At 54.8% G+C, this 24,687-nt stretch overlaps 1 protein-coding gene across 6 annotated transcripts in view; it reads right to left on the bottom strand.

Annotated features, from left to right (window-relative positions):
* Nucleotides 1-23,730, bottom strand: part of ZNF512B (zinc finger protein 512B) — a 29,821-nt gene extending 6,091 nt beyond the window's left edge. Inside the window, exons 1-15 of one of the 6 annotated variants that reach the window (XM_040079808.2) lie at nt 23,614-23,730; nt 19,646-19,768; nt 18,568-18,647; nt 17,668-17,796; nt 17,146-17,318; nt 16,728-16,981; nt 15,858-15,929; nt 14,116-14,250; nt 12,686-12,810; nt 10,181-10,273; nt 9,277-9,375; nt 8,304-8,591; nt 7,552-7,743; nt 1,226-1,327; nt 168-230 (exon numbers count right to left, since the gene is read on the bottom strand). In XM_040079808.2, coding sequence (XP_039935742.1) covers nt 168-230; nt 1,226-1,327; nt 7,552-7,743; nt 8,304-8,591; nt 9,277-9,375; nt 10,181-10,273; nt 12,686-12,810; nt 14,116-14,250; nt 15,858-15,929; nt 16,728-16,981; nt 17,146-17,318; nt 17,668-17,796; nt 18,568-18,647; nt 19,646-19,766 — 1,926 coding nt within the window. In that variant the 5' untranslated portion in view covers nt 19,767-19,768; nt 23,614-23,730. Of the gene's footprint in view, nt 1-167; nt 231-1,225; nt 1,328-2,740; nt 6,702-7,551; nt 7,744-8,303; nt 8,592-9,276; nt 9,376-10,180; nt 10,274-12,685; nt 12,811-14,115; nt 14,251-15,857; nt 15,930-16,727; nt 16,982-17,145; nt 17,319-17,667; nt 17,797-18,567; nt 18,649-19,645; nt 19,769-23,613 lie in introns of those variants that run through there. The other 5 variants (XM_040079810.2, XM_040079809.2, XM_040079812.2 and 2 more) reach the window with 5 other exon arrangements.
* Between the last annotated feature and the right edge of the window lie 957 nt (nt 23,731-24,687).

Genomic DNA, 24,687 nt, shown 5'->3' with positions numbered 1-24,687 from the left:
GTGACAACTCACTTGGAGCAGCACTGCCGGCCAGACCTCCAGCAGCCACCATCCTATAACCTGTGCCATTGTCCTTTGGCTTGTTCCTTCCAAACCAGCTGGAGGAGGAAGAGAAAACCCAACACCGAGGCCACCTCTGAGAAAAGGGTGTAAAAGGCAGGACCTACCTTGTTGCAGTTGGCCAGGTGAGCTTTCAGCCCCGAGACACTGGAGTAAATGGCTTCACAGCACTGCAGGAAAAAACAAAGCAGGGTTAGACACGATCCCCCTCATCCCCTGCCTTCCTCTGAACCATGGCCAGAAGCCTGCAGAGCCAGCATGGCCACCGGTCCGGGCTGAGCAGTGTGAGGTTAATGCTCTGCGAGGCGCCGAGGGCTCTGGTCACACGTTTCCCATTAGTGCTAATGCGAGTCATGTTGCCACATCCCTCTGCAACGGGCTGAAAAACGTCTCCCCTAAATGTCTCCGTGGAAAACCTACATTTGTGAGCTGTCGGGAGGTCCTGCTGGGCTACAGGAGTTCTTGGAGCCACAGCAGAGGCTTAATGGAGAGGAGAAATCACCCAGGCAGCAGCATGACCAGTTTCTGAGCAACGTCTTTTCCAAGTGCCTGTGTATGACATTAATTAGCCAGCTCGGCTCCCCTGGCCTTGTGGGAACTGCCTCCTTCAGAACTCCCATTAGCAAAGCTTTGTTTGGGATGATAAATCCAGGCTCAGCACCAGGGTGGGGTTCACCTCTCTGTCAGCTGGGGCCAAGGCTGGGTTTTACAGCGAGATGAGGCACACGCACCATGCCCTGAGGTCTGTGCTTGTCACAGGGCTTTAAAGAGCTTGGCTTAAATCTATCTTCGCTTAACTCTGGGAAAAGCAGGTCCTCTGCACCAAAAGGCTGTACGGGTTGTGCAGCCTTCACCCCATCAGGATCTTTGGGAGCTTCCCAAAAGCAGCTCTGGAGTTCAAATTGGGCAGTGCTGCACCATCAGCCTAAGCCTGGTGGCTTGAGCACACAAGGAGGATCACAAAGGTGGGACATGCTTTAACCAGGTACAGCGGCAAGCTCAGGGAAAGGAAGGGAAAGGAAGGGAAAGGAGGTGAAATGAATGCCTGAGCATCACTGTGATCAGGGGTGCAATAAGAGCCATTTTTGGTGGGTTTCTGCCCCAAAAACCCCTTCCTCCAGCAGATGGAGAGCAGCCAGCCCACAGAAGAACAGACAATCCTTACGTTGTTAGGACAGTTGATGCGGCCCTTCTCCTTCACTTCATTCTTCCAGTTTTCCAGCAGCCTGGGATTGAGCTTTGGAAGCCCTGGTCGGGTGTAATTGAGCTGTGAACAATAGCAGTTGATGAGCAGAGCTGCACACCCCAGCCCGGTCCGCGGTCCTGCCTCTTCACATGGGTCTTGCCCTGCTCCGAAGTGAATAGGAGCTGAAAACTACTTGGGAGACTTGCCCCAGAGATGCCATTCTCCCCCTGGGCACTGCAAAGCAGGGAGATGGCTCTGCCCACTGCCCTGCCACCGGCGACGAGTCCCTGGCAAACAGGATAGGAGAGGCTCCTGCTCCCGGGTCCGTGCCCCCAGGGCCAGGACTGGACCCGGCCTTGCGGTTCACGGTGTAGGCACAGCCCTTCTGCTGTTTTATAACCAGGGGAATAAACAACCCGGCACACTGGGCAGAGGGGCCAGGAGCCTCCATGGCTGCCTTCCATGGATGAATGGGCACAACCCGTTAAACAATGAAAGGCTCTTGTGTCTCTGCCTCTCCTTCTGGCAGGGCTGCTCCTTCCAAGTGCTTTTAATTAGCGCTTTATTAGCGACTTTGAGGGTTAGCAGAGCGGGCCGGCCTTCCCAGCTCCAGTTCTGCGTGTTCAGCGCAAGCCAAGGCAGCTGTGGCAGCTCCAGGCATCTCCGGGCCCCCCAGCCACCGTGCCTGGCCCTACCTGCAGGGCTGGTCCCAGCCTGACACTGAGCCGCCGTGCCAAGCTCTGCAGGGGACAGCGGGTGGCACAACCACACCAGCACAACTCCCAGCCCAGCCTGGGGAGCTCTGCTAGAGCCAGTGGATGTTGTTTGGCTCCTGAGCCCCAAACTTGCCCTGAGTGGGAGCAGTGCTGGGTGAGCCCACGGATGGCACGGTGCAGGTGTGGGTACCCGAGCACGTGCCACAGCTGCATCCCTGCAACCATGCTGGATGGAGAGGATGCACGGCCAAAAGGTGCTTGCAGAGGTGCAAATCCAGGCCAAAACATTCCCCGAGGTCCTGGAGCTGGTGGTTTGGAGGCAGCAGGAAGCTGGCTGGATTTCTTTTCCAGCTGTGACTTTTCCTGAACATGCTGATAAAGCTGCGAATCTGCCTTTGGCCAGCTCCCCCCAGCTGTTCCCAAACCTCCCTGCAAAGGGAAGCTCGGGATGTTGAAGGCTCAAATGCCAGCTCCTCCTTTCCACCCAGATTGAAGTGATCCATGTGCCCCTGCAGCCCTCCCCTTGGCACGTGGCAGGGCACGGCTGGGTCAGGGAGCATTGGGCTCCATGTGAGGGGCAGGGGCACAGGGCCTTGCGAAACGGCGCCGTGAGCGCTGCTACGGATGTGGATGTGGAAAACTCCCCCGAGCCCCAGCGTGCTGCAATTCTGTCGTGCTTCGCGGCTGGGGGAGATGCCAGCAGAGCTCTTTGAAGCTCTGGGATGGTGCATCTACCAAGAGCTTGGTCCCAAACGCGGGGAAGGCAATGCCACCTCCAGGGGAGAACACAGGAGTCCCTTTTTGCCATTGATACTGAGAGCCAGGATGCCAAACAGCCTCCATAATTAAAACCCAATCAATCCCATGAATGAGCAAACATTAACAGTAACCGCACACAGCCCCAGCAACAACCTCTCCCTCTGCGTGTCCCTGGGGAGGAGGCGAGGGGGGATGTTCAGAGATGTGGACTCTGCTGCTCTGCTTTCCCACTCCACAGAAAAATCCCTCCCTGCTCTCCTCCAACGGTCCTGCACAATAACATGTAAATCCTATGTCTTCCCAGAGCACTGCGGTTCTGGGAATGTCAAAGTCATCTTTATGTCTTTATTAAGAGGGAGCCCCAGGCATGGAATATTTTATATTTCTTTTTCTTTTCCATTTATTTTCCTCAAACAGCCTGTAAGTGAAAATCTTCATGGCCAAATCATTAAACGACTACAACTGGTTTTGGCTACAGCCCATCCCTTCTGAACAGTCGAAGGATGCTGGGCTGGGAAGGTTTGTTTCCTTTGACTGACGGTTTTATTTCATTAACTTTCATATTTCAATCCTCTCTGCTCCCTAGACATCTCTCCCCTTCCCCAAAATATATCACAGTAAATGAGAACCATGCGGGATGTCTCAGCCGACGAGCGGCCCTGAAGCCTCACCCAGGTCCCCAGCACAAGGCACAGTTCTGCCTTCATCCTGTGGAAGTTGTGGATGATGCTGTGAAGGCAAAATGCACCCAGGGGTGCTGGCCAGGTCCCACAGGAGGGTCATACCATGTCAGCTCTGCCGAGCAAGGGGAGGAAGGATGGGCTCGGCCCCGCAGCTGGAGCTGGGATCCGGTTTGGCGCACAGTGCCATGAGTCTGCAGGGCTCAGCCTGGCTCCTGCCTGGATCGCAGGGCCATTGTTTTGGGGGACAAACCCAAGCCAGCCTCTTCTGCTCTGGAATTTATCCTGGTTCCAGTAAAAAACCTCAAGCCTGGAGATGACTTTTCCCCTTTAGCTTTATGACTGGCCTCCAGCTGCCCCTTGCTCCAGATCCCTGGCACCCCACAGCACCACAATCCACAGGGATGTGCAGACTGCGTGGCTGCCCCTACTGACACTGAGACCCTGAGCCATGAGTGTCCATGTATCCCACAGTGGAGCTCTGCATCCCTCCCTGTGTGGCACAGCTCCTGCCTGGGATGCAGGAGCCCATCACAACCTCCAGCACCTTGAAGCAAGGAACCCCACACCTCAGGCTCTACCGAGAAAGCGTCACACTCTGAAACAGTGGAATTTCCACAGCATTTCCTCCCCTTCTGTCTCTTCCCTCTGCTCATGGAGGTTGTTTCTCATCCCAGAGCCCAGGGCCACAAACTGGGAACCTGCAGCCTCAAGGCTGCTCATGGGCAGACAACAGCCCTGGCAAAGGCCAGAGGAGGGTCGGCATCATCTTCAGAGACCTTCTGGAGAGGGGATTTTTCCCAGAAAAGCAGCAGGGGTGTGCCCTTCCCCATCTGACATCCCCAGCAAGAGGCTGTTGTGAAACACCCCATCTGTTTCAGCTTATCTGGAGGCAAATAAAGATCGGAGCGAGAAAATAAGACTCCAGTGTATATTTAGAAATGCTGGATTTGGTTAGCGGAGACCGAAGGCAGCGCAGGGCCTGGGATCAAGCAGCAATCGTTTATTCTGATGCCATTGCTTTGGTGTGAAGGAATCCGTCCTCCCGGGGAAAGGCGAACGCGTCCCACCACAGGCCACCAACGGGATCCAAACCCAGCAGCCCTCTCCCCGGCTGGGACCGGCTGCCACGTGGCCACAGAGCAGGGGCTGCAGGGCCTGAGAACCCCTGCATCCCATCAGCTTGATGAGGAGCTGGGCCTTCCCCTGGGAAAAGGTTTTGCTGCCTGGAAAAGGGATGGAGAGGGGTGGCTTTCTTCATCAGCTTCCTTGAAATCCACATGGATTGCTGGGACCATGGTGGGGAACTGGAGAGTTCAGGGATGGAGCCTGTCCTGTGCTGCAGCAGGTTTGGGTATATCCATCCACCACGGGTGACAGACCAGAGCTGGGAAGCATCTGTCCTTCTGGAATCCTGGAAATCCCTAGGGCTTGCTGAAGAGCTGAAGGAGCAGCTGCAAACTGCTGCTTATCCCTGACATCCCACTGCTCTCCACGTCCAGTCCAGGGTCTGCAGGCCCAGCAGTGTACTCCCAATGGCTGGGCATGACTCAGGGGGAAGAAGAGGTGGTGTTGTGGTGGCTCTTCTGGGAATTCCATCAGTTCCCACCAGTCCCAAGGCGAACTGGTGTTTATCTTCCTGCTGCTCCAGTGGCTCTGGGCTGTCAGTTCCCTCAGGGAGGGCCACCACACGCCCTCGGTGGGGTGGTGGCATGGGGACATGGGGACGCTGCTGGCTGCTCTGAGCCTCCCATGTGGCACAAAGCTGTCCCACAGGCAGTTCTGAGGGCAGTTCTGTTTTGGGGCTGTAATGAGGTCGAATTGGGCACTTGCCAGGAGGTTTCTTTCTACACCCTGAACTGAACCAACTTGTAAAGGCAGAGCAGTCCTGAGCAATGCAAACCGTGGCTGAGCAGAGCAGCTCAGAGCGTGCTGAAGTCAGCAAGCTCCCACCAGCCTGCCTGGGCAGAACTTGCCTCCCACCTCCTCCCAGCATCGCTTGTCAAGAAAAAATGTCATAGACTGAACAGATTATAAAGTGTTGTCAAGGGAACGTGACAGTCACTGCAAGACGTAGCCACAGGCACACGCACGGCTATGTACGGACTCACCCACTACACTGACATCCTCCAAAATCCATGTGGGATTTCATGCAGGGCCTGAGGTCTCTTGATCCTCCGACTCATGAGCCTTGTTTTGCCATCTGGGAGCTGATCCAATTCCCCCCTTTCCCATCTTTAATGCAAAACTGCTTCTGCCAGCCTCACAGCAATTCTTTGCTTTTTAGCACTGGGATAGGGCTCAGTTAAACTTAAACAATCAGACTCTGAACACAAGAAACGTCTCATTAGAAAAACCCACCAGCACTTCATGGAGCAATTACGCCAGTGCTGAGACCTTTAAAATGCCTTTGCCAGCCTGAGCATGTGCCCCTTGTCCAGGCCTGGGGTCTTGGCTGTTCCCTCAATTCAAAAAGAAAACACCCAAAGTCATGAGTAGAGGAAACAATTCCAAGAGAGAACAGAAGAATGTAGGACCTGAGACAGGAGAGGGGAAAGGAGAGTAGCACACCTCTTCTTCCACAGTACCTGAAATGAAACAGCTACTTTGGGCTTGGTTTTTTAAAGTTATTAATGCATTGCAGCTGAAGTCATCTAGAAACCAACAACGGCAACACCGAGCACTGGGGAAATAAAATGTTTGCAAGCAGTTCTGGCCCTGAAATGCCCAGCTCTGTCCCAAGGTGGATGGCAGTGCTGCAGCTGGACCCCCTTCTGTGCCAGTGCCTCGCTGGGATGCCAAGGGGTGTAAAGAAGCTGCTGGTTTGTTTCTGTGCTGGTTTTCCAGCTGCCCACCACATGCAGACCAGAGCTGAGACAAGCTGAGCTTCTCTGGGTCTCTGCAGGACCGTGGTGGCACTCCTGCTGAGCACACACAGGTGCCAGGACAGCATGGGACAGTCTGTGGAAGCAGGAAGGCATTTTGGTGCAAGTTCTGCTCTCTTGCCGCCCCTTTTCCTCCATCACTTCTCCAAGCTGGCTTTGAGACTTGGGCTGTCCTCATGGCTTGGGGTAGGTCCCTTGGGCTGGGACTATTCAGAGTCTCCTGATGCCCTTAGATTCTCACTTCCATCTTTGCAACATGCCAAATATCTTGCCAGAGTGAATTTGACAGCACTGGACAAGAGATGCCCAACTCTTCAGAGCAGGGAACAGGCCTGGCACCTAACTGCAGAGTCACCTGCTCGGGAAACAGGCTGCACCTCATGCAGAGACTTGCAGGAGAGCTCTGCACTGAGTCCTGGCAAGCAAAAAGAACTCTTATTTTCCCCTCTCTTTTTCCCCCTTTTACACTGAAAAGGTTTACGATTTATGCTGCTTCATTCCTTTACAGTCCAGAAGGAACATACCTGGAGGGAATTCCAGCTTTACTACACTCCCAGGAATAATCACTTCCTCCCACAGCCAGAAGGGAGGTTTGGTTTAACGTGTACTCACTCCAATGCCTACAAAAATCTCAAACCTACTGAGGCCCTGTGCAAACCCCACAGCATTGGGCCACGAGTGCACTGCTGCTGGAGCTTGCAGGGCTCAGTCCTGTCTCCACTCTCTGCCTTCCTCTGCTCCCAGCAGCGCTGCTCTGGGATGCTGCAGGCCTTTTACCTCCAGGAAAGCATCTCTCAGAAGTTAAAGTGGAGACGTGGAAGGGAGGGAATTCTGCCTGGGGCATCTTTGCTCTCTGACAGCACAAGGGAGATGGTTTCAGATCTGATCTGCTCTTTTCACATGCTCCTCTTGGCCGCCCTCTACTTCCCTGCTCAGCATGGACCAGAAATGACCTCCTGCCCCAACACTCTCGGGGCCAGACCTTGATCTCTTCCCAATGCACCACCTCTTCCTCCAAAGGGCACAGCTGCCTGCTGCTGGGAGCCTCCAGACCACAGCAGCACAGCCTGTGCTGGGTGGGCTCTTCAGCAATAAATCTGCCATCACAGCTAATTAATTTAAGGCACAGCAAGTGAGACATGTGAGCCTTCAACCAGCTGGGGCCAGGCTGGAATCCTGGAATCTCTGTGTACAGCCGAAGGCAGGCTAGAATCCTGGGATCTCTGTGTACAGCAAAACCAAAAGGAGAACTGAAGGCTGCTCACCCGCTTTGTTTCAGGCACCAGGTCATCCTTCATCCTTCGCTTGGTCCAATCCCTGGCCAGCTCGTCCTCCGCTATCTCCTGCAGGTGGAAGACGGCCACTTGGGCCGACGTCCGACGGATGCGGCCGCTCGGGGTCCTCTCAAAATCTTCTACGGGACCAGGCTCCGGCTTCACCTCTGGCTCCTCCGGAGGCTGCAAGAGAGACAGAGTCAGGAAGGGCAAGGCAAGAGAACAAGCGAGTTCTCCGGCCCCGGGATGGGGATGCTGGGATTTGGGCTGTGTGTTTCCAGCCTCTGCACTGGAGCATGGGAGCAAGGGGAACACCCGCCTCCCTCAGCCCAGCAGCAGCCATTGACTGTGTCCCTCCGTGCTCCCACGTGTATAAATATCTCCAGTTGTTAGAGTTAGGGAGTGATTAGTGTTGGATGCACTGTCAGTAGGGATCAACAGAACAGAAAGGGATATTCCTCAGGGACAGATCCTGCCACCCCAGCACTGGCAAGCAGCCGGCACTTGTGAGGAGCGGCCTGAGGTCTGTTTGTTTTTTTCCTGCAGAGCACGGACGCAGGGTGGGCTGGAGCACAGCCCTGTGGGCACTGGGGAAAGGGAATGCTGCTGACCACTCCCATAAACAGCATTTTTGGAGGGGTGGAGGAGGGTGTACCCTGTTCCCCCCGCGACACCGCGTGGTACAACACACGTGCATGGTGATTTGAGGGAGAAGACAACACCGGCCCGACGTCTGCACCTGCCTTGCCCGGCCCGGCCCTGCCCGGCTCTGTCCTGCCCACGGGCTCCACAGCTCTGCAGTCCCCCCCGGGGGGGGATGGCCCCGCTCCTCGGGCTGCCGAGGCGTCCGGGGCGCTCACCGAGGCCGTGTGTTCTGACCGCACGTGATAGTCGTGGCCAGCCTTGGATTTGTACTTCTTGCCGCAGTGCGGGCAGCTGAACACGGGCTTGTCGGCCTCGGCAAGCTGCTTGCCACACCGCTTCTGGTGGTACTGGTAGCCCATCAGGCTGGAGAAGTTGGCCACGCAGCCCTATGGAGATGGGGAGAAGGGGAGGGTTAAGGAGGGCTGGGGCTTCACGTGGCCACATTGAAAATGTTGGGGTGCCATTTGTCCAGGGAGGAACGTTCCCGAGGAGCCCGCTCCGAAGAGCAGCTCTGCCAATCCATCCTGTCCAAGTGTTGGGGAACCTGACAGTTCCCAAAGAGCCAGGCACAGGCACAACAGTGCCCTGGAGGGATGGGAGGAGCTGTCCCTGCCCCTGGCACTCCCTGCCCCAACACACAGACAGGGCTCTCTGGACAGACACACAGCAGGCAGCGGGAAGGGAAGGCACTGGGGAGGCGCTGCCTACACGGAGAGCAAAGCACCCGCAGGACAAACCTCTGCCACACGCCTCCCTTACCTGTTCGTGACTTGTCTGCAACCCGCTCGGCTCTGCTTTTGGTGTGGTTTGTTTTACGCTGTGCCCCTTCCTGGGCTCAGGAGGCAGAACCTGCCCTCCAGTGCTCCTCAGTCTGCCCTGTGCCCACCCTCCTGCTGGGCTGTCCTGTTGCTGGAGCCCACAGAGCCAGTGGGACTGGGATTGGGATGGCTGAGCTAAGGTGGAAATGTCGAGCACATGCCAATGGATGCCTGGAGAGTACATGTCCCCTTCTGCATGGGACTCACTCCTTCCACCTTTTCACAGAACGAGAAACAAGAATTGTTCTCGTACCTCATTGGGGCATTTCAGTTTTCCCATCTGCTTTAGCACTTTCCTCAGCCTTTCCCGCTCTTCCTGTTCACCAAGTCCCGCGGTTTCCACAGGAACAGGCTGGAAACAAGGAAGTAACAGAAGCGACAGAGTCAACCATTTACTCATGTCCTCTGTGCCAGGAGTGGATGGTAAAGCCCTGCCTTGCAGGGAGCTGCCCTGGGCTGGAGGGAACCTCTTATTAGGAGAGCTGGATCTCCCATGCTTCATTGTTATGTGCTGGATCTGCTCATGCCTTTCTTGTGATTACACCCAAAGGGCCAGCTGAGAAACCCAGGAGCAGTTCCTGCACAGAGGATTCACCAGCAAGACTGAAGAGCAGGAGATTAAGGCACAGGTAAAAGACAAGTCACAACTGGTAAGCACGGGACATGTAGAAATGTAGTTATGCCTTGCCCTGGTATCTCAGAAATGTACAAAACCAGACTTTTAAAACAGCATCTAAACTAGTGCCTGCAAAACTTATTCATGATAGATTTTGTGGCTGCTTCTCCCATGCACGGTGGAGAGCAAAAGGCCAGATTTTGAGATTCGTGCAAGGCAGAACCCATCAGTCCCGGATTTACAGGCACAGTTTTGGAGGCAGAGCTTTGCCACTCAAAATCCACCTCACCATACTCACTGGATCTTACCCCATGCTGGGAGCTGAAATGCTCTTTTATTTTTTCAGTCCTCCGCTCTACTTATCAGGATCAACATGAGCCTAACTCATGTTAGCCTAACTCATGCAGGCTGAGCAGTGTGTGAAATGCTCCAAAGTGGATCCCTCCTTTACAAAGATGAGGGAAAGAGGACTTTTGATGCATGGCTTCATCACCTGTATGGAGAAAGGAGGCAGAAGACAAGCACAGCCCAGCTCCCTTACCTTGCTGACGTGTTCAGCCATGGTGTGGTAATTCAGCCCAGCTTTGGACTTGAACTGCTTTTTGCAGTGCTGACACTTCAAGGCATCCTGCAGCTGAAGGAATTAAAGGCAAGTCACCAGACAGGCCACATCCTTCCAGGGGCTGCTGCTGCTGGTCAATAACCCCAAGGGTGGCTGCTGCTGCAGCAGTACCCAGTGGTGGGACCCAGAAGGCAACACAGCGTCCCTGCTTCCCGTCCCAGGCCCTGCCTGCAGCTCAGAGCTTTCTCTCTGTTGTCCTGGATACTGTTATCAAACCCACATGCCCCAATTTTTGGAGAATATTCCATTTTGGATTTAGATTTAAAGCCTCGCTGGCTGAAAACATCTGGATCTGGTGTCTTACTCTTCCTGTTAAAGGGTTAGAGAGAGAAGCTCTGATCTACCAATGCCAGTGGGCTGCACTCTGCAGTCCTGTTAAGTAAGACAGATGCTGGCATACAGTGCAATTTCTGGGTGCCTGGGCTGTGTGAAATTAAGGACACAATCACAGGAGGATATTTTCTGCCTCTCACTGCCCTGCTGTTTGACCCAGCTTGACCTCCCGAGTGTGTGGGGAGATGCATTTACTGCACACCCCAAGGTACAAGGGGCACTTGCACAGTGGGTGAACAAATCTTGACTTTTGCTGGGGCAGGGTCCAGAATTTACTGACTCAGGAGGTTCACGCTCTGGGCACCAAGAGACAGAGTATCTCGACATGGAGTCACTGCCTGGCCAGCCCTGGTCATTCCTGCTTCTCCTGCCAGATGATTGAAGGGAGAGTGGTGAAGGAGAGGCAAGACTGAGCTAAAAGCTGGAGAGGCAATGATGATGGATCCGCAGATCTCTCCTCATTATGGAACTCGAGGAAAATGAAGAATAGACTCACTGCAGTCAGTTGGGAGTGACTCATGGTACCTGTGCTCCCATCAGTTAATCCTGTTCCAGACCCAAGCACTTGATCCTAACAAGGTGGATGCTAACAGCTCCTTGACTCATTATATGCCACTAGCAGCTAATTTGGGATTTACTCCTCTGGTCAACACTTAAAAGCATACCATGTCCCCATTCCAACAAGCCCTCCTACCCTGGGATACCAGGAGGATATAACTGCCCTTGCCTCCTTCAGGCCCAAACATGCTGCAACCCTCTCCATCTCTGATTTCCTTTCCAAAACCAAAGGAAACACGTGCAGACTGCCTAGTGACAAGCATGGAACAGAGAAACCAATTTCCATTTTTTAAATAAGGGTTTTGGGAGCCTGCACATCCTTTTCTCCAGCTAAGGAATATATCAGTCATTAAAGAAGATTGGGTGGCTTCTGATAGGGATGCCACATAGCTATAGCAGCAAGGTGTCACTAAGGTTGTGCCACAGGTTTATCTCAGAGATGGAATGCTGAGAGCTGCACCTCTGGTCACACACCTGGAGCTTAGGGACTGTCCTGCCTGGGTTTCCACAAAGCATCCCAGCTCCCAGAGCAGCACAGCCAGCTTTGGCAAGGACCCTCCCTCCCATGAAGTGTGACAGAGCACCTGCTCCAAGGGCTGGAGCCCCAAATCTTCGGCTGAATATGGGGCTGGCATATTTCCAGCAGGGAATACACCTCTGACTGCTCCAGCAGAGCCATCTCAGCAGGTCATCTGGCTGTGCATTCTGCACAGAGCCAGCCTGGCTTGGGAGATGCTCCAAAGTGGAGGAAATACGACTAGTGATGGCCAGGATCCCCACTCCTCTGAAGCCAGGAGGGTATTGAAGGTGGCAGGATTCTGCCCAGCGTTGCTGTAGTATGGGGTTTGGAAAGGAGAGCAGCTTCCCACTGCTGTGTAAACAGCAAGGCAATGGCTGGGGAAGCATTTACAGAAAATGAATGTGGAATCAAAGCCCAGCCACATATTTTCAAATCAGGAGGCATCGATCCCACGTTGGCTTTCCGTGGCGACGGCTCTGCCAGGTGATGGATGAAGACGTAGTCCTGCGCTCTGATGGATGGTGGTGTGGCAGAGAGACAATTTTTCACTGCACCATTACTGAACTCCTGCATCCTGACAGCCTGCCTGAGCACATCCAGGCTCAGAGTCTCCCTGAGACTCTCCTTCTCATGCAACCAGCTTATCTGGTCTGATACAAGGCACAGGGCACAGTGAAACCCTATAGCCAGGGCTCCGGAGGAGGCCAGGTTAGAGACAACCCCAACAATCTCTCCAGCCTTAAAACTATTTGTTTAGCTACTAGAAATATCTGACTCTGTTGAGACACTGGGGCAAGGGCCCCAGATCACAAAGGGATTCAGAATTGCTCAGAATTAGTGTCCAAATCCCTCTGTGTCAATGCAATTCAGCCAGCAAGCTGAAGATGACCAACAATGTTCTATCAGAGACCAGAAAGGTTTTAGGAGGAGTACTGCACATTTATGAGAGGCACATGTACACAACCAGTTCCCTCCAAAATCCATGTGTTTGACTGAATAAAGCAAGGCCTTACTTTCTGGCAGACATCCATGTGCTTTTTGAGTCCCACAATAGTTTTCCTGGTTATAACACTGCAGGTTGGACAGGAAACTTCCCCCTTCTCGCTGATCTCCCGTTGCCACTGGTCCTCGGGGTTTGCTGGTGAGGGAGAGGAGAGAGGTGTTACATCCAACCTGCCTCAGCTGCTTGATTTGAGAAGTTGAAAAGCAGTGAAGTGGGAAAGTTCCTGATGTTAAAAAAAGAGATACACTCTCCCAGGCAAAGCCAAAACCGGACATGAACCATGCAGTTCTCCCTGTCCCACTCTCTTGCAGCTGCCCAAGCAATCTGGGTCACTGGGTCAATTTTATGTGGAGTTACCAGACCTGTTGACTAGGGGAAAGACCCAGGTCTTTCCGACCACTCTGGTATCCTGCGCACTGGGAGTTAAAAAAGATGACGATGCCCCCAGCCACCTGATCCTGCCCTGCTTGGAATAACTTCCCCCGGCCAAATGAAACAATTAGCGGGAGTGAAACAAAGGTGAGCGTCTCAGCTCCATCCGGACGTGTGCCTGGAAAGCTTCTCTGGCAATCCTCTTCCCGGCAGACATGGAGGAAGCTGGGGGACTGCTGGCTTCCAGGCATCTGTTTATTTGAATGGCTGGGACTGGCCTTTAAAAAACCCAAAATAAGACACATGTGGGGCCAAAAGCAGCTCCCAGGCCCAGAGTTCACGCCGTGTTCTCAGCACAGCAGCGCTGGCCTTCCAGCAAGGGAAGCCTGGGCTGAATAAAATCTGCCAAGTCTGTTTATTTGGATGCTCTTGTATGGCTGCGAGATCAGAGAGTCATTTATTTGAATTTGAAAGCAGTGCAAGGCACTGCAGCTGTGTTTATCTTGCACATCCTGCGTTCCTCCTGCTGTCAGAGCTCTCAGGGAAAGCAAGCAACCTGTGCTGGGTGTAGGCTGCACCTCGAGGCTCAGGGAAGGTGTAATTATGCCCAGATATGCACTGGTGTCATTCATGGGAATGATGTTAGAAAAATGCCATCATCACATGGGTCACATGCTGACTCACAGTGAAGCCAGGTGGAACTTTGCTCTTAACTCCCAGCACTTTCACCACATTGACCTGGCAGTGAACTGAAGGTAAGGTGCCCCTCAGGATGTCAACTGTGGCAGCACCAATGTTTTAGCAGCAGTGGCTGTTCCCACATCTGTGTTATATCTTAAAAGGGAAGGAGTTGTGTGCTCCTACCTCTGACTTTGTGCTGCTTCTCCTGATGAACCTGCTAGAAAACTCACCCAGTGAACAGCCGCTGGGCCAAGAGGCGTGTGGGGACCAGGAGCTGCAGGTGAAGGTGGGGATGGTGGCATAGAGGTAGGGACCATGCAGGCTTGGGGTAGTGCACAGAAAAGCAGCTACACTGCACACACAGCAGCTGCCTGTGCTTTGCCTCACCTGCTGGTGGATGCACAGACGTTTCTTTCTTCACACCAACTCCTGGAGGTTTCTTTTTCAGCTCCTCCATGTTGGCATTTCCCTCCAGCTTCTTGGCTCGATGGGCTTTTGCTTTGTCCTCTGCTTTGACAAGACCTGTAAAGAAAGAGGGTTTGGATTCACTACTTGCTATAATGCTTTCAGAGCACCTCACAGTTAACAGGTGTAAAATCTCTCCCTCTAAGCCAGGAGCTACGAGCTGGCTGCATATCTGCCAAGGCTGTACATGTAGGCTCAGGTCCATAATTGTGACAAGCAATATTCTAACATCTTGTAGTGTTTTACAAACAGCATCACTTCCCCCAACACAAGTTTAAGAACTATGGAAACTCCATGGCAAAGTGAGGTAGGATGCCTCCAGCCAGGCAGATAGGCTGGGGAGAAGGGAATAGGGTGTTCTGCAAGAAGCTGAAAAGGGGAATTGGAACAGCAAATTCAGTGTGTAAAAGGGTTGTTCCGGCTGATGTTCCTTCTCTGGAAATGCTGTTTAACTGCCCTGGATCCAATTCCCCAAATCCATGTGCAGTTCAGCCCTGTGCCTGTGCTTCCACAGAAGGTGCTGGGGGCAATGAGGTGAGTACCAGGGTCAGATCCACACCTGTCCCACGAGGCTCCACATCCCCCTGACCTGGGGGTTGTGACTCTTGCAAACCCAGGGTCTGAATGGGGACAGCACCCCACAATGTGCTGGGGCACCCTCTTCTTTGGGAAGTGACTGCCACATGGAACTTGGGGAGCGTAGGAAACACCTGCCCCATCTTCATTTCACATCTGAGGCAGTGGGTCACGGGAACACATGCCAGGAAGCCACAGCAGACGCTTCAACCTCCGGCAGTGCCTCTGTGGGGAAGATAAGGGAAACAAGCCCAGACTTCCCAGGAGCCAGAGGAAAGGAAATCACAGAGACCACATCCAGCCTGCTCGTCAGTGTTCAATTCCTTCAAAGCCATTAGTGCCTCTCCCCGGAGTGCCTCATACTGGAAGGTGCTGCCTCCTGCAGTGCCTGGAAACCCGCTCTCTATTTCTCTGCCTGAACGTATCACACAGTCAGCCTGAATCCAGTTGCTCTCATTCCAGGGACGCTCCAGGATTTCCCCCTCCTTCCCAGCCCAGTTGGGTGTATTTATGGAGCATGACCAAAGTCCCACTTGCTCCTGCTTTGTCAGGCTGCAGCAGTCAATTCCTGGGCCTCCTCTCAGCAAACATCCCGGCAACGCGTCTCCTCTCCCTTGGATCCACTCTCCTGAATGTGGGCGACCAGCGCTGGAGATGGAGTCTGAGGGATGGGTGCGTCACCAGCCTTTCCACGCAGCAGAATTCCTTCCCGACGCCACTGGAAACGCTGCGCCATCCCAGGACGGTGGGGTGGTGATGAGATGATGTTTCTCATATCTCGCTGGTGTCAGCAGCTCGTTACTCTTGTGTTACAGACGAATGTACCCGGATCCTTTCCTCTCTTCCCTCATTTCCCAGCGCCAAGCTCCAGAACAGAGCAGACAGGGTTGTTATCAGTCCCAGCTCTGCTGCTGCTTCTCACTCCCTTTATGACTCTCTCATGGTAAAAGATGCCAACTCCTCCAGTGTGAGATCCTCAGGCTTTGCCTGGCTCCACCACAGGGAGGGATCTTGGGGAAGGGACTTCCCTGCAATGCCCTGGGGAGAAGGTACAACCCTACAGCTGACCAGAGTTGTCCTGCATTTACCTTTCAGTCCAAATGTCCCCGAGATGGACGGCTGCTCCCCCGTAAACTTCTTAGGAGTTTTCTGTTTCCTTCCTGACTCAAAAGAGAGAAACAGAGAGAGAGATTTGGTCAAATAACTGTACTGTCAGGGGGATTCATCAGTCCTGGGGCATGGGGTGGGCACACACTCCATGTTAGGAGTGGGTCAAAGGCTGTCAAATGAAGCACCCCTCCACGAAAACACCAACAGACTGCTGCTTCCCACTCCACAAAACCAGGATAAATCTGTTATTCAGGATTAATTCAATGAGTGAAAGTGGTGGCTCTGCCTAGTGCAAAAGCTAAACAGTTCCCACATGTGACTGTGGTGGTTTGCTTTGGTGCTGCAAGCAGTGGAACCCCAAGCCACGATGGGGACAACCACTGCCCTACACCAGCTCTGCAGTGGCCACTGACAGAGAGGCTCCTCACCCTGTCCCAATCCTTCAGGAAAATGAGTCTGCCAGAACCACCCTGGTTTAACCTGACACACTCAGAGAGGACAGACAGGCTGACACGGCAGTTTGCTGTGTGGCCAAGAATTCAACCCGTTTCCAATTCTATCATAGGATTGTTAAAGTTGGACAAGATCTCTAAGATCATCAAACCCAACCATCACGCAGGTCCTTTAGAAATGTTTCTACCACAGCTACAACTGAGTTTTAACTCCCAGTGGAGTTAAAGCTGCAAGAAACTGGAGAGCAGGGCAAGTTACTAAGGTCTGGAGACAAGGCTTGGCTATCCCTTGGATTCAGAGAGACACTCGCAGCAGTGTTGGCTGCAGCAGATCCCCTTCCCGTGGGACACCTCTCTGGGCTACTGAACCAGTGTAGCCCTGGGCTCTAATCTTACTGTGCTTCATCCTCTCAGGGTCTTCCTCCTGCAGTGAGGCCTGGCTGCCCCGCTGCTGCCCGCTGTCCTTGCCACTGGAGGACTTGGCCGTGGGGGTGGCAGCTGCCATCGCCTCAGCCGCTGCAATCTGGAACTCCTTGCTCTCCCGGCTCTCCGCCAGGCACTCGCCATTCTCCGCGTGCTCCTGGCCCACGGCTTTTTCCGTCTTTGCCTGTTTGGGATGGATGGTGGGGCAAGCTGAACTCTCAGCAGGTCTAGGGCAAAGCACAGAGGGCTTGTTTAAAGAGGGGTTGTTAGAAAAGTGTCCTGACAGCTTTCCCCCCTCGCCAGCCCAGGTTGTAGGAATGGAGGCAGGCATGTTCCCCTTCTCCCAGCCATCCCTATGCCACTGCCATGCAGCCTAGCCACAGCCTGGTACCTTTTCTTTCCACTGCTCTTCCCAATGGCCTTGGGCACTTTGTTTTCTGCTTTGCTGGTTGGCACTGGCCGGTCCAAGTGATTCCAGAGCCGATGCTTTTCCAGCTGGGTTTTGGAGGTGAAGGCAGCTTCGCAGTATGAGCATGAGTATGTCAGCTTCTCTGAGATCGCACCCTGTGTGGAGCAGGGAGAGGCAGGTGAGCACAGATGTTAGATCACAAAAGAGAGGCTTTTTCTGACACAAGCATGAACATAAATCATGTGTAATACCCTTCTGCCCTCCCAAACAGTTACCATAAGTCCACGATTCCCCCAGGGCCAGACCTCACACTGAGCTGCAGAGACCTCAGTCCCTCACACACACGCACACACACGCACGGCACATCTCCTGGCACATCTCTGCTCTCCCCATTTTCACCTCACGTTTTTCCCGGTGTTTAAGGCCGCAGAGCAGTGTTACCCTGCAGATGGTAATGGAAGAGCCAGCCACTGGAAAGGACAGACAGTTCTCCGGTCTCCTTACCCCTTGGCAGCGCTGATAGTGGTACTTCAAGCCATATATGCTGGGGAACTCCAGCCAGCAGCCTGAATTGGGACATTTCACCCTAGAGTGGGCTTTGAATTCGTCCTTCCACTGGTTCATCAGAGGGAGCTGGGAACAGGAGAAACAAGAGACATCTGAGTGAAGAGCACCCTGTGCCTGGGTGTGTGCTGACGCATCCCAAGGGAGCTGGGAGGGCACACGGGACTTCTGATCATTCCCGTCCATGCCTTCCACCACACAGCCATGAACTGGGCCCCAGGGGTGTGTTTCAGTGGAGCAGTGCTCGCTCCAGGGAGAGCTGCTGGGACAGATGCTGCAGGCTCCACAGGCTAATGATTCCTACTGAGGCTTTACCTTGCCATGCCTCCAGAGCACATGCACACTCCCTACCAGGCTGGGAATAAATCAGGCCCGAAGTCACCCGGCTGATTTAATCACCCCACATTTCATCTAGTCCGTAAATCACCCCATGCCCCTGCTCTCATGACAAACTGCTCCACGTGTTGTCCATGCTACAAGGCAGGAATTAAACTGCACAACTCTTCAGGGAATAAATCACCCCCTTGCCACTGCTGCCGGCTCATTAGCCAAGCCTGACACGGCTGTGACAGGATCCAGTCATCTGGACATGGCCCTAGGAAAGGGAGGCTGGAAAGGAGTACAGCTCCTTAACCAGGGTTTTGGAAGATGCTGGAAGCCTGCATGTAGGGGTTGAGAGACCAAGATCTTGCTCAGCCCAAGCTAAAGATACTCTGAAGATTAAACCACAGGGAAGGCAGGTTTAGCCCTGGAATGGGGCTGGCTGGAGTGCACAGTGCAGGGCACCTGAGATGGAGCGAAGCTGGGAGGGCTCAGGGACTGGAGTGTGTGGGGTCTTACAGGGATGTCTTTAAGTGCCTGGTTCTCAGCCTTGGGTCTTCCTTTCTTCCTGCCTTCGGTTTTGTCACTGGCTGCATTTCCTGCAAACAGACACAGCACACATCACCAGCCATGCCGGAGGCGCCGCTGTCCCAGTAATTCTGCTGCCCAGCCCCATATTCTTGCTGTCCGCCTGGCACCCCCAGCTCTAGGCTGGCCATTCCCTGTCCTAGCAAGGAGGGAGATTCTCCTCTGGAAGGCAATGCCAGCTCCCCTGTAAATGAGGTGCTGATAAGCTGTGGCACAGGGAAAAATGGTCTCCTGAACACAGGCATGTTCATATTGCGGACAGCTGGAGTTCATTCCCTTCAGCAATAAGTTATCCTCCTCTGTTAGCAATTATGGCTTCAATCCCCTCAAGGTAACAGGGGCATCTGGGAAACATTTAGGGCACACGCATTTCCCCACAAAGCCACTGATTTTGGAAGTCCTGTCTGAGCTACATCACTGGGGTCCAAACTCCTCCCGTGGTACAGGCACTCCTCGACATCCAGAGCTGCCCTTAGCAAGGTAAAGGCAGTGGGAACCTCTCTCATACAGGGGATCTACCCAGCATAAACAGACAGGAGGAAAAACCTCCTTGGGCCTGGAGATTCCTGGAGAGAGAAATCAGCCATCCATCAGCGTGACAGCCCTTAGCATGAGGGTCCCCCAGGGCTCATAGGCTCACAAGCCTCCACCCCGGGGGCCGCGACACGGGAGGCAGCAGATGGCCTGAACTCATTTAAGCCTTTCCATCCTTTGATGTAACACTTAGCTACCAACACGATAAATAGGCGGCGAGACACCCATCTCGTTAAGGCAGACGAAGGCAGAGACCGTCTCCATCCCTCCCCTCCTGCTCCCAGGGACCAGCTCTCTGCAGCTCCCAGGGCTGGGGCTTTTTGGCCAGCACAGCCCTCACTGGTGAGTCAAGTGAGGAGCAGAGACACATCGAGACCCAGGCCACTTGTTTCAGCAGCCATCCCCCAACTGCTGCCACCAGGCTCATCCCCTCCGCCCCATCCACCTCCACTGGAAGGACAAATCAGTTCCTTACCCAGCTTGGGCAGCTCTGCCGGCGGGTTTATCCTCGCCTCTGTCCTGCTTTCTTTGCTGGCAGTGGGTTTGTTAGAGCCCGCCGTTTTCCTTCCACCTTTACAGGTATAGGAATCCGCCATCTCTGAAAGAAGCAGGGGAGGCGTTAAAATTCACTCCTTGGAGCCGGGAACAACACATGGTGAAAGCAAGGGGAGCTGCTGGGGAGGGAGGGAAATGAGAAAACCATCACGCAGCCTCAAGATTCCCACAAAGAGAAGAAACGGGACGTGCTTCCGAGTATTTGTTCTACAGTTGAGGAACGGCACAGACATGGCTGGAAAGCTGCTTTCATTACAGCCCGGCTTCCCCTTCGCATACAATGGCAAAAGGCTTTATTAAAAATTATGGGCTGACTTTGCCCAGAGAAGGAGTGAATAAATGGCTTTTCCTCTTCGTTTATTTCTTCGCTTTCATTTAAGACACCAAAAGCAAAAAAAAAAAAAATAGTGAGTTTTAATGAACAGATGTAATGATAAATTTCCAATTTTCCTTATTAATGGGAAACTGTTATAAACTGAGAATTGTTAATGTTATCTGAATTTTCCGTATTAATAATTCAATTTAGCTTCTCTATAAATAATGAACATCAGAAACGGTCGCACAAGGCCCACTCTCACTCCTGATGGAAGTGGGCAGTGGGACACCCCTCCATTCAGCAGCGCCAAGAGGAAGCCCACAGCAGGACTGGCTCTGCCTCTGGCTTCAAGTTCCTTCTCCCCCCAAGAGCACAAGCAAAGGCACATCTGAGGATGGGGGCTGCTCTAGGAAATGCCATAAAATGCCATATATGGATTTGGGGAAAAGAAGTGCTCCATGCCTCCACAATGAGAGCATCAGGCCCTTGGGAAGGGATTCCTTGGACCACCACGACCTTGAGACCTTGGCTGGGACGGGATGCTGATGTTCACCCATGCGTTTTTTAAAACACGGATTTGACTCATCACATGCAATTCCTCCCACATGTTTAGCATCATTTAACTCAAAGAAGCTGATTCCCAAATCATCCATGCTCATCCTGTCTGTCCTCACGCCCAGAGGGATGGAGGAGCATCTCCTGTGTGGCCAGATTGCCAGCCACACCACCAACATGCGGGACACGAGGGTCCAGCAGTTCTTTCCGAGGTGTCTCCAGGGACTTTCTCTGTAGGATCGGGGACTTTCCATGTGGGATGCAGCCCACACGCTCCGAGAACTGGCAAAAGCTTCCAGCCTGTGCTTGGCTGGTGACACATATGTGGTTGCTTGCATGGACACAAAGGTTAATCTGATCAAGTGAGAAATTCCAGCCTTGGCAACTGGTTCCGTGGCATTTCGTGCTGAACACGGGGATCGCTGATTCAACTAATTTGGGCTCTTTTGGTGGGAGAGCTGGGTAGGAGTTTGTAGCCTGCCTGACAGCAGCTCCTTTCTGGAGCAGGCACAGAGAGGGGTCCCTGTGGTTCCTTCTTAAATCGCTGCTCCACTCCCACCAGTGTGGGCACTGCTACTGTCCCCAGCCCTTCAGGGACAAATGTGCCAGTCCCCTTCCTTCCAATGCTGCCTCCTGGCACCTCTGAGCGATCCTCACTCAAGTTGCTCAAAGAAAAAAAGGGGAAAAAAAGACTCACAAAAACCCAGTGAAATGAAAGCCGAAGACAAGACTTCTGTGCTTACAATGGGTGAAAACCAAGGGGAAACCCCCACAACTGACACCTTTATCCAGCCAGGACTAATGCCAAAACGCAACCGGGGAAAGAGCACAGAACCTCCTTGTCTGCCTTGCTGGGCAGCTCAAGGTGACACGCAGAGTGACAGCCATGGCAGACCCTCTTGACATCTCTGGTGCTCACCTCCTGCACCTCATGACACTGCATCACCCCAACTCTCCTTTCCCAAAACTTCCGAAGTGCCCAGTTCAGCCCTGTTCCAGCAGCTGGACACCTCTCATCCTCCTTAACATGTCTGTCCCCTCAAAGGAATCCTCTCTGCCCAGCTTCAGAGGTTCTGAATCTTCTGCTTTTCCACACCAAATACCCCTTTGCATTTTCCCCCTTATTTTTGAATCAAGTGAAAAATAAAAACCTCATAAACCAGTCAGCAAGAGCCAAAATCCGCTCCCCGACCACTGATACAACCCCAGGGATCACAGAGGAATTGTCCTGGAGACACAGAGCTAAAAATCAGCCCGTTGTGGGGCTTTTTGGTAACGTTCAAACTTCTCACTCATTTTTGAGTAACACACACTAAAAACAGGCAACAGCCTGGGCTCTTCCACACCATCCTTAAGGTTTTGCTGACAACTCTCTCACAAGTATCCACAGGTTCTGGACATGAGCCAGGGGTGGGATATGGTACGGAAGGCTGGGCCTGGTAGCATCTTTTAAGGTCTCCAGCTTTTTCTAGGCAACTTTTTAGAACTTTGTGGCAACATTTTTGAAGCATTCCACTTCAGCTCCAGGGGAAAAAAAAAGCTCCTGTGAACACAGGCACCAAAATGTGATGAGTGAAGACCATCACTACTGGGAGCAAGGGTAAGGAGAAAATTCACGGCTGTGGGAAGGGGGAAGTGATATTTGGGAATGAAAGGCACTGTTCCCAAGCCATTGGCAGTCCTGGAAATTGGGCATGGAACGGGAAAGGGGAAATAATTCCACGCAGAAATGTCTGTCCGTTAATTTGGATCAGGCCTGAAGGAGCACGTATGTAGCCAGGGATTGCTGCGACCCTCTCACAGAGTCCTTACGGTTACCAGGGGAAAGTCACCTGCAGATCGTGACCCCAAGTTCTCCTGCCAGGATTCCCAGCGCGCTCCCATCACTACGGATAGACTTCACCACATGACAACTGCCTGGTCACCTGTCAATCTGCTCCACCGACCAGCAGTAATTTACCAGCAGCTCCAGAGGTACGGAATGCCAAAAGCTGAGGGAGCTGCCTGTCCCAGCACAAGCCGTGTGCCAGCAGAGATGCAATGAGACCAGCACAAATGATGGATGCCAAAGGGCACTGCCATCCCTGTCGCTGTCGCAGGAGCCGTGCTCCCTTCTCGCGAACTCCTGGCAGAACCAGAGCTGCTGGGAAAAACTTCCGGGGAATAAAGACAAGGAAGCGGAGGGAGAGGCTTCCTTCTGAAGAATCGCCCTCGTTGGAGGTTTCCCCGGGAGGGAAGCACGTGGTGGGTGAAGCCCTGCGAGCCGCTGTCTCCCTGGGCACGGCTGGTGGCCGGGCAGCTCCGGAGGGACACGGCACATCCTGCCGCTGTCACCCAAATCGCCTGACACCCTCGAGGCTCTCCAGGAGGGAGAGCCTCACCCGAGGCACGCACCCAGCGCTCCTGCCGCACATGGCTCTGACCAGGCGCAGACGAGGCTTTTGAGGGCGTAAAGTTTCTGTTCGAGGCGCGTTATCCCGTCCCTCCCCTCTCTGTCCCCGGGCACTGACACGAAGGGAAAAGCGCTCGCACATGCCTGGCAGACAATGAGTCCTCACCGCGCCAAGGGGACTGGGCTGTCCCCTGTCCCGGGGGTCAGCGGCTGCGGGGAGCTCTGCCGGGCGCCGCTGTCACCTCCCGGGCGCGGGGAGCTCTGCCCTGCCCGCTGCCGCTGTCACCTCCCGGGCACGGGGACCTCTGCCCCGTCACCTCCCGGCCCGGCCGTGCCACCCGCGTCCCCTCGCTGCCCCTCCCCGCTGTCACCCCGCGGGCAGCGCCGCCCGGGCCTGTCACCCCCGGGGCCCGCGCCCCATCCCCGGGAGGCGGCCGGGGCTCCCCCGCGGGCCGGGCTCGGCGGGGAGGGGACGGAGGGCCCGGCCCGGCCCGGCCGCGCTCCGGGAGGGGAAGAGCGAGCGGCAAAATGGCGACGCGGCGGCGGGCGGAGCGGAGCGGAGCGGAGCGGGGCGCGGGGGTCCCCGCCGCGGGGCCGGGCGGGCCGGGGGCCGCTCGGTGCTTACCTCGGCGGGCCGGGCCGCGGTGCGGGGCGCGCAGGGCCCGGCACCCCCCGCCCCCGGCCGGCCAGGCGGTGCCGCCCGCCGCCCCGGGCCGCCGTGCGGGGCTCCCGGCGCGCCCACACCCGCGGCGGCGCCGCGCTCCGCTGCCGCGCTCCCCGCCCGCCCCTCGCCGCCGCCGCCGCGGCTCATTGCGCGCTCCCCGCCCCGCCCGGCCCGGCCCGGCCCGGCCCGCCCCGCGCCCCTCACCAGCCGCCACCGGGCCGCTCCGGCCTCGCCTTGGCTCCGGGACCGGCGCCGGGATCGGCACCGGGAGGACGGGCGGGGGCGCCGCCCCGGGAGGGCGGGACGGGGCAGCGCCCCCCGGACCGGGCTGAGCCGGGCAGGTGCGGCCGGACCCCGCTGCGGGCAGGGCTGCGCCGCGCTGCCTCTGCGGGATGCGGGCAGGGTGCCGAGCTGCCATCCGCACCTCCGGGCTGTTTGGCCTCCGTCGCACCCTCCGCGGTGCAAGGCAGCGTGTCCTGCCCGTCGTCCTGCCCTCCAGGGTGTCCTCTGTGTCCTCTGCCTGTCCAGGTGGTGGGCAGGACAGCTTTCCCCTTACCCTGTTCTCCAAGATGCAGACAGGGTGATCTGCTTGTCATTCTGCCCGGCAAGGTGCCCTGCCCGTTATCCTTTCCTCCAGGGTGTCCTGCCCATCATCCTACTTTCCAAGGTGTTGGCAGTGTCCTGTAGGTCACTGTTCTCTTCAGGGTGTCCCGTTCATCATCCTGCCCACAAAGGTATAGGTAGGATGCCCTCCCCATCCATCCATCAATGCATCTAAACCCGGGTCCTCTTGTAAAGTCACCCCAACCCCTTGGAATGATGTTGGGTGTGAGCCTATTGCAATGTCCTTGGGACACTTTCCCAGCTCCCAGGCTTGGGATGTCCGCCCTGCAGAGCTGGTGGCAGCTGGGAAAGTGCTGCAGGTCAGAGCCAGCCTTGGTTAGCAGCTGCGGAAATGCATAGCCAGGATCCATCAGAAGCCCCGAAACTAGGGAAAATCACATTAATTTTGCCTGGTGAGAGCCGAACCCAGAT

Source organism: Hirundo rustica, chromosome 16, assembly GCF_015227805.2.
Source record: "Hirundo rustica isolate bHirRus1 chromosome 16, bHirRus1.pri.v3, whole genome shotgun sequence".
Lineage (NCBI taxonomy): Eukaryota > Metazoa > Chordata > Aves > Passeriformes > Hirundinidae > Hirundo > Hirundo rustica.
Note: the sequence above shows the minus strand (reverse complement) of the source record. Positions and strands in the feature narration are given on the sequence as shown.